Genomic DNA, 9,294 nt, shown 5'->3' on the forward strand with positions numbered 1-9,294 from the left:
TCGGTGCACATCCGTATCACACATGGGAGGCTCGAAAAATCAAAGGACCGAATGAGGCCGAATATCAAATTGCACAGCCTGCGAGAGTCCACCTGCTTAACGATCTCCTCGCGGATGAGTTCCCTGATGCCAGGATCTTGAATTTTGCCCATGACTCCAACTGGCTGATTGACGCGCCCGTCAAGACCACCGAGGAGATTGGCAAATGCCTGTTAAAGGAGATCAAGGCCAATCGATCATCCCCCGTAAGGATTACGACGTCCGTGGCCGGACATCGCTGATGCTTATACTAGCATCTCCCTATTATCTTCATCGGACACAGCCTAGGCGGTATCATCGTCAAGCAGGTATAGCGATGTGCCCTAGTAGTCGAACCTCGTGTCGTCTGACCTCTACAAGGCTCTATGTGGGAGCGACTCCCAAGACATCGTTGATACTACTGCGGGTATCATATTTCTCGGAGCACCTCATCAAGGTTCGTCGGTGTCTGTTGCTGGCGCTGTGCTGGCCTCTGTGACCTGTATCCTGGGATCGGACACGACGCTGCTCCTGTCTCTGCAGAATCATAATGCCCAGCTCAGCAACCTTGCGGATGCATTCGGCTCTCGTATAGCCCCGAACGAACGTCGACCACGAAAAGTTCCGATCATATCCTTCTACGAGACGAAGAAGACCTATTTACTGGGGCTATCGCTGGGCGTCGTAAGCATGTGCATTTCTTTCTCGGCAGCCGTCTAACATTCTACAGGTGGTGTCACGAGATTCCGCCACGGTCCACGCCGATTGCGACAAGAGGCACAGCATCGAGACAGATCATTCCGGGCTTAACAAGTGCGGCGGGCCGACCGATACGCTGTTCACGGAGCTGGCAGCGGCGATACAACGCCTGAAGACCCCATCGCTGCTCGACCAAGCCGACACATGGATACGCGACAAGCACTACACGGCGGACAGGCTTAAGATTGAACGACTCTCGGGCGAGTCACTGTCTATGGATCAGTGCTACATCAACCTAGCCATCGTGGGACAATCCGGCCTAAACGCAGGTCACTTAAAGAAGGGGGGCACAGCGCCATCCCCATTTTCCATCCTCGCCCGGCAGAAGGTTGAGGCACCCGACAAGACTATGCAGGTCGATTTGGCAGCAATTTTCAACGAACGCAAGGGAAGCGACGGCCAACCGATGCATCCACGAAGAATCTTGATTAGAGGCCGTGCAGGTGTTGGCAAGACTACCTTGTGCAAAAAGATTGTTCATGAATTTACTAAAGGCACGTGGGCCAAATGGAACGAATTGTTTGACCGTGTGCTTTGGGTGCCTCTGCGAAATCTGAAGCTGCCGGAAAGACGTAAGAAAGCCAAGTACACCTTGGAACATCTTTTTAGCCATGAATTCTTGCTGCCAACGGATGGACCTAACCTCGCTCGTGCGCTGTCCTGTGCATTGGAAACTAAGAGCAGCAAGACTCTATTTCTCCTCGACGGCCTAGACGAAGTATCCCAGGACCTGACAGGCAACGGCAGCATGGCCTGCTTTCTCGCCAAGCTTTTAACCCAGCCCTACGTCGTCATCACGACCCGACCATCGGCCAAGCCTCCGCTAAACCTGGACCTCGAACTGGAAACGATTGGATTCGGCCCCGATCAGGTGAACGAGTATATCGAAAAATCCTTCACTAATCCAAAAACGAGCGTAACTGATCGCACCAAAGTCGACAAAGTCCAGTCGTTCCTTGAAGAGCGTTGGCTCATCCAGGGTCTTGTACGCATTCCAATCCAATTGGACGCCCTTTGTTACACCTGGGATGACCTGAAACCTGACGCTATACTGAACACGATGACTGCCATGTACAAAGAAATCGAGCTGAAACTGTGGAAGAAGGATGTCTTACGATTGAAGAAGAAACACGAAGACAAAGAGTTAACAGAGGAAAATATAGCAACGGCTGGCAGGCGGAAGATCGAAGGATTTGTCAGGGATGAAATGGTGTTCATTGAGAGCCTCGCCTTTACTGGGCTGTACAACGATGTCATCGACTTTACGTCAGAACACCTCGACAGCATATCGGACCGCTTCGCACCAAACCTCTTACCTGACAAGACCTTGCCGTCACTATCTTTCCTGCGAACGTCAGATCTCTCATCAGAATATCGCAACCAAAATTACCACTTTATACACCTGACATTTCAAGAGTACTTTGCGGCACGGTATTTTGTGCGGCAGTGGAAAGATCCGGAGGGACAACTCTGGTCTCTAACACTCAGCAGTATGAATACTAGGACAAAAGCAAGTCCTCCCGCAGAATTTCTTAGGAAACACAAATACACAGCACGCTACGACATCTTCTGGCGCTTTGTTGCCGGCTTGCTTGATGGAAGTGACCAGTCACCAGACTTCATCGCTACAATCGAGGAGGAACCGCTCGACCTCTTAGGTCCTACGCATCAGCGACTGGTCATGCATTGCTTGAGCGAAATATCGAGCGACTTGCCAGCACGGAAGGCCCTAGAGGAACGGCTGGCACAGTGGCTGTTGTTTGAATGCAAATTCAACAAAAGTGCGAGTCTGGCAAGTGAAGTTGAGTTTCCCGAGGTAGCGCTGAAGACTGCCTTACTCGATGAGTCTAGTGATGTTCGGAAAACAATTCTGCAGTCGCTAGCTTCTCGAGCCTCAATTCCGCAAAGTATCGCTAAAGTGGTGGCGGGGCGGCTCGGCGACGAGGCCGAGGACATGCGAAGGGCCGCTGTCGAGGCCCTAGGCGGGCGGGCGGCGCTGCCTGACGAGGTACTCACGGCCGTGGCGGCGCGGCTAGGCGACGAGGCTAAGTTCGTGCGAAGCGCCGCTATTAAGGCCCTAGACAGGCGGGCGGTGCTACCGGACAAGGTGCTCACGGCCGTAGCGGCGCGGCTCGGCGACGAGCACAAGTTCGTACGAAGCGCCACGGTCCAGGCCCTAGGCGGGCGGGCGGCGCTACCCGATAAGGTGCTTACGGCTATAGCGGCGCGGCTAAGCGACGAGGCCGAGGACGTACAAAGCGCCGCCATCCAGGCCCTAGGCGGGCGGGCGGCGCTGCCAGGCGAGGTGCTTACGGCCGTGGCGGCACGGCTCGGTGATAAGCACTGGTTCGTGCGAAGTACCGCCGTCGAGGCCCTAGGCGGGCGGGCGGCACTACCTAGCGAGGTACTCACGGCCGTGGCAGCGCGGCTGGGTGACGAGGCCGAGTTCGTGCGAAGGGCCGCTATTAAGGCCATAGGCGGGCGGGCGGCGCTGCCTAGCGAGGTACTTATGGCCGTGGCGGCGCGGCTGGGTGACGAGCACTGGTTCGTGCGAAGTACCGCCGTCGAGGCCCTAGGCGGGCGCGCGGCGCTACCGGACGAGGTTCTTACGGCCGTGGCGGCGCAGCTCGGCGACGAGGCCGAGTTCGTGCGAAGGGCCGCTATCGAGGCCCTAGTCGGGCACACGGCGCTGCCAGGCGAGGTGCTTACAGCCGTGGCGGCACGGCTCGGTGACGAGCATTGGTTTGTGCGAAGTACCGCCGTGCAGGCCCTAGGCGGGCGGGCGGCGCTGCCAGGCGAGGTGCTCACGGCCGTGGCGGCGCGGCTGGGTGATGAGGACAAGGTCGTACGAAGGACCACCGTTGAGGCCCTAGGCCGGCGGGCGGCGCTACTAGGCGATGTGCTCACGGCCGTGGCGGCGCGGCTGGGTGACGAGGATAAGGTCGTACGAAGGACCACCGTCGAGGCCCTAGGCGGGCACACGGCGCTACCTAATGAAGTGCTTACGGCTATAGCGGCGCGGCTCAGCGACGAGCACGAGGACGTACGAAGGGCCGCCATCCAGGCCCTAGGCGGGCGGGCAGTACTACCTAATAAGGTGCTCACGGCCGTAGTGGCGCGGCTCAGCGACGAGGCCGAGGACGTACGAAGGGCCACCGTCCAGGCCCTAGGCGGGCGCACTGCGCTGCCTAACGAGGTGCTCACGGCCGTGGCGGCGCGGCTCAGCGACGAGGCCGAGTTCGTGCGAAGGGCCGCTATCGAGGCCCTAGGCGGGCGGGCGCCACTGCCCGACAAGGTGCTCACGGCCGTGGCGGCGCGGCTAGGCGATGAGGCTAAGTTCGTACGAAGCGCCGCTATTAAAGCCCTAGGCAGGCGGGCAGTGCTGCCGGACAAGGTGCTCACGGCCGTAGCGGCGCGGCTCAGCGACGAGGCCGAGTTCGTGCGAAGGGACGCTATCGAGGCCCTAGGCGGGCGGGCGGCGCTGCCGGACGAGGCGCTCACGGCCGTGGCGGCGCGGCTCAGCGACGAGGCCGAGTTCGTGCGAAGAGCCGCTGTCGATATTTTAATGCAGAGGCACGGTAAATTCTGTTTCACTCTACTTAAGGGGCCTCTCATCTCGTCTCTCTATAAGGCTTTACTCGAACGGAGTTTTAAGGAACAATTAAGTTGGTATATTGCAAAAGACAACTCCTATATTAACATGCCAGATGGTATTACAGAATTCTCTGTCGATATTCAACAGAACGAATTTTGGGATTGGATAAACGGAGCGCGGCCAGCTGACTGTCCATCAACCAGCGGCGGGGAGAGCTTGTCGCACAACCAGTCCTATCTGGTGGCCGACGGTTTTAACGGCGGGCGGATGGGAAAGGATGGTTTGTAACAATGCAGTGGAATCTATATATACTAGATCACATAGTTCTTAGTTTATTAAGCCGCTTGCCCGCAAGAACTGCATTGAATTCAGAACATGTTTACCGAGATGCTCCTATTTTAAACTAAAATTTTAATATCTTTGCTTAGGAAGGTCGTAGGAGTGCGCGTTCATTATAGATTGGATTCGTGCTCTTTTGTGAATCGGACGCATGTGTTTTGTTCACATGTTTCGCGCCCGTCTGGCCGTGTGGAGCGCGCCGAATGTCCAATGGTTGCAGTCAGGTGTGTGGAAGAGAGTCGCCTGACCTGGAGCACTTGACTTGACTGGGTTTATAGGTGCTGTTGATTAGGTAGACTTAGCAGCCCTGTGGAACTCCAGACAGTAAAGGAGAAAATGCCCTCACCTCACCAACGACAGTGGGCGCGTGGCAACGAACGGCTGGAGCAGACTCCATCAGTAAAAGAATGACGTCGATCTATGACCAGTTGAATTATTCTCGAAGAAACGCAACAGACCTTCTATGTACCTACTGTCGTGGGATAGAAAGAGTTCAGCGGGTGCTATACTACAGATCTGATGGCATCATTTGATATGACAAGATTCATCCCGCACATTACAACTGAAGAATGGTGCGATATCTTTCTATGATGCACTTCTACCACAATAACATACCGCAACAGCATCAGCGTTTTTAGCGTTGTTGAAGCACCAATACACACTGTTTGTCATAGCTTCGGTAGAAGCGGGGTCTTCGCCTTTCTCGGTAATCTGCTAAGACAATGAACCGCCACTATCTCTTTGCGGTATCTTTCCGTGATGTATTGTGTGCTGTTCTTGCCCGCTGGCATTGTCTGCTACCATGTAATATGTATACTGGTTGACTACTTTCATTCAGAGATATATTTACCATAGGCATATGGTCCTACCCTAAGTGGCTCGAGTTCTTCTCTGAATGTGCTACATTATCGTACTGACTTGGTGGTGTATTCTATGAGATTATGGCGCGTCGCTTCAGATTTACTTTTGTCTATAGCGATACTCCCTCAGATTAAATATTCTTTACAACCTTCAGGCCGACAACGCTGGTCGCTGGCAGAACGCAGCTTTGCAACTAGTCGTTGCACAATGCATTTACCGCAGCAAGCCACTGTTGCGATGCTCTCCACTGTTCGGATCCGCTGGCATGCGACATTACCATGCCGCCACTAAACCGGGAGACAGTCTCGACGATTTCCATTACGTTGGAGTACCCAGTAAGCATTTTCAATAACTTTTGTCCCCAGCAGTTCTCAACCAGCCACTTAGCCAGATCATTATCCGTTCCAGCGAACGGAGACCCGTCTAGTGGGCTGGCCACCCAATACCACTTTCACAAGCGATTAGCAGCTATCTTCAGTTGCTCATGTTCGGGCAGCATGGAGTCGGCCGACCACCGGGTGAGGGGTTCCTTGTGGGTTGCGCACCCCATAAAGTTCTGCCAGTCTCAACAACTGGTACTCGTGATGGCTTCACTTTTTGCCAACATTGTAATACAAGTATATGTAGGCACCTTGGTTCCCGAGTTCGGTATCTTCGCAGCCATATTTTATTTTATTTTATTTTATTTCATTTTTATTTTTTGAACGTGCTTCCGCCTTGGAGGTCTGGGACGCCGCTGTCACGTGCATGACCACACGGCGGGCACACCCTTGCACTCCGCGTTACAGTCTGGTAGCAACACGAGGATCGATCAAAAAAAGGGATCGACAACGGGTTTTTGAGCTCAAACTTTTATCAGGCTTCGGCTACCAGCCCGTCGAGCCCAATCGCTCTTCATCTCTATTCAATATGCTACGCCCAAATCTGGAAGTTTACGCAGAGAGCCTCGTGGTATTATGGCATATCGCCCGATCCCACTCGACATCCCGCCCGATAGCCCGCCCGAAAGCTGCAGAGATAGAGCCGCAACTGAAGAAGCCTTTTAAGCGATAGGGTTTCCGACAAGCGGATGGAGGCCGAGGTGCTGACCCCTTACACCACTGCCTTCGTGGTTGCAGCAACTCGGGATATCCCAAAATGTCCAGCACCCCGAGCTCAATCCAGTCGACATCCAATGTGCGGGCAAGTCCAGTCTCATTTCTGGCCTCAACTTGACCTGCCTCGGAGCGAGGGAATTTGCACAAGATGCCCTCAAGGCACTCGGCTCTCCGTAAATACGGGGTGGTTGGTTGCCTGTGGACCGACGACCAAAGCGCAGACAAGTCCCGTCATGTCTGGCCTGGCTCAGAGCGAGGGAACCTACACATGATGCCCTCAACTTATTCGGCTCTTCACAATAGGGAGTGGTGTGTTGCACCTGGACCGGCGTTACAAGGAGTGACGAGGTCGAGGCGCACCATAAACTCGGCGGCAAGGCGCCGCTGCGTTTGTTGTCACGTCGCCCATCTGCCTGCGAATCTCTAGAAACAAAGTGTCACGAGAGCGACCCCAGAAGAAGATCACTCGACAACAATGAAGAACAAGCCGAAGCATAGATGCTTGACCGGAGATACTTTGCGCCGCTCGCCTGCCACAGGTTCGATGCTCCTCCATCATCAAGGAGTACTCATCACTCAATGCCAACGTACCCTAGGCTCTCAAGGAACACGCCACACCCAGAGGACGTTCCTATTTGCCAGAGCTGGACGCGAGGTTGCAGTCTGCTGACAGTACCTGGCCTCGGAAAGCGGCCGCCTTGAGGATATATATGATGCTGTCCCCCTCCTGGAGGGTTGGGCGATTTCTCCCCTTTCCATCTTTACTTCCACAACTTTCTGCTCATTCTTACCCGCCTCGGCCAGGATGAATCAACAGCCAGACCAGCCCCCAACCCGCTCGCTTCCGCCCGAGATATGGCTGGAGGTCTGTGACCACCTCTCGGAGCGCCAAGTGAGTCACCTCAGCCGAACGAATCGCGGGTTATCACAGCTACTTCAGCCTTATCTCCTACATCGGAATGTGCAGCGATCTGGAACTTCTTGTCTACCTTGCCTTGCTAAACGAGGGGACATTGAACGGATCCAACTCTTGCAAGGCATTGAGGGTTTTAGGACGGATGCCCGAGACTGCGATGGTGATACGGCACTTGTCCGTGCGATTTGGGGAGGCTATGAGGACATTTCCCTTACACTGATTGAGCATGGCGGTCCTCAGATCACTATGCGAAACGGGCGCCACACGTGGAGGCCTCTCCCTCTGGCAGTCTTCCTCGGCCAGACAGATGTGGTGCGCAAGCTGCTCGAATGCGACGAAATTGAACCCAACGGCATTCAACGTGCAGACTACGGTCGGCCCCTTCTTCTAGCCTGCAAATTTGGAAACGACGAAATCCTTCGGCTACTACTCACTGTTGGAGCTATTGACCTGACCGTCAGAGATGACCTCGACCAAACAGCATTGCACGTCGCTGCTCGACACGGATCGGCGTCGGCAGTGGACCTGCTTCTTGATGATGGGCGAATTTCTCCCGATGTACTGGATGCCAGTGGCGAAACGGCACTCCAGGTTGCTTTTACGAATGGCAAATTTGACGTCATTGAAGTTATGTACGCCCACGGAATACGCGCCCCACGCCCCTATCTTGAACAGGCAAGCAACCAACTTGAAGCGAGATTCACCTCGAAGTTTCTTAGTCACGACACTAAGTCAAATTTGCTCCTTCCTATCTGCTGTTGCGCTGCGGCACGTGGGCATGTAGGACTCGTTAGTGAGCTCCTTCCTCTTGCAAATCGTCAGCATCGACAATCATCTTTAGTTCTCGCAGCATACTATGGACATGTTGAGACTGTCGAGCTGCTACTTAAGCACCAAAACCCGAATTTCACGGACAAGAGGAAGCGTACACCTGAATGGTATGCTCGCAACAGGGGTCATTCTACTATTGTGCAACTTTTTAAGACTTGGAATGTAGCTCATGGTATCAAACGGAAGCGAGACGATAAGGATCCTGGAGAGAGTAAGAGAAACCCTATTATTATTGACTAGGCTAGAATGGATACGCGCCGTCAGGTGGATATACTTCTAGATTCTGAACTACTTGGAAAACGTCTGGGTCATCTGCTGTGAGGGCCCGGTCTGCCCCATAGTTGAGAAGTAGACAGGAAACAGCGATATTCATTGCTCGGGTCGAGTAATGTAAGGCTGTCTTCCCCTCTGCGTTGACTATGTTGACATTGGCTCCGTTCACTAGGAGTGTTCGGACAAACTTCATGTGCCCCCTCATGGCAGCTCTGTGTATTGGCGCGTCGCCGAAGCCACTGATGGGATCCATAGAAGCCCCTGACGCCCACAGAATGGGAATCATAGAGGCATGCGCTTCTTCGGCCGCTAAATGGAGAGGAGTATCCCCGGAATTACAAAGGGCATCATTGTGAGCACCTGCGGCAAGCAGTCGCGTCGCTATGACCGGTTGCCCGTGATAGGCGGCAACATGCAGAGCCGTCCAGCCTTTCTGGCACTGCGTGCCGATGGATACACCATGGGCAAGAAGTGTGTCTACCGCGAAAAGTCTGCCGGACTTCACAGCAAACATAAGGACGCTTTCGCCAGCATCTGTTTCGCTATCGAGTGGCGAACCATACGCATAAAGAGACTGGATCATCTCATTATGACCTTGTAATGCC

The 9,294-nt window shown here is 54.3% G+C and overlaps 1 protein-coding gene across 1 annotated transcript; it reads left to right on the plus strand.

Annotated features, from left to right (window-relative positions):
• Positions 1-355: 355 nt before the first annotated feature.
• ISF_09982 (Armadillo-like helical) lies at positions 356-4,660 on the plus strand (the record flags this gene model as incomplete). The annotated part of the gene is made up of 3 exons (XM_018853581.1): positions 356-475; positions 562-702; positions 749-4,660. The coding sequence occupies 3 exons, from the start codon at positions 356-358 to the stop codon at positions 4,658-4,660; spliced, it is 4,173 nt and encodes a 1,390-aa protein (XP_018699230.1).
• Positions 4,661-9,294: the final 4,634 nt, after the last annotated feature.

The sequence above is a fragment of the Cordyceps fumosorosea genome, assembly GCF_001636725.1.
Source record: "Cordyceps fumosorosea ARSEF 2679 chromosome Unknown scaffold_121, whole genome shotgun sequence".
Lineage (NCBI taxonomy): Eukaryota > Fungi > Ascomycota > Sordariomycetes > Hypocreales > Cordycipitaceae > Cordyceps > Cordyceps fumosorosea.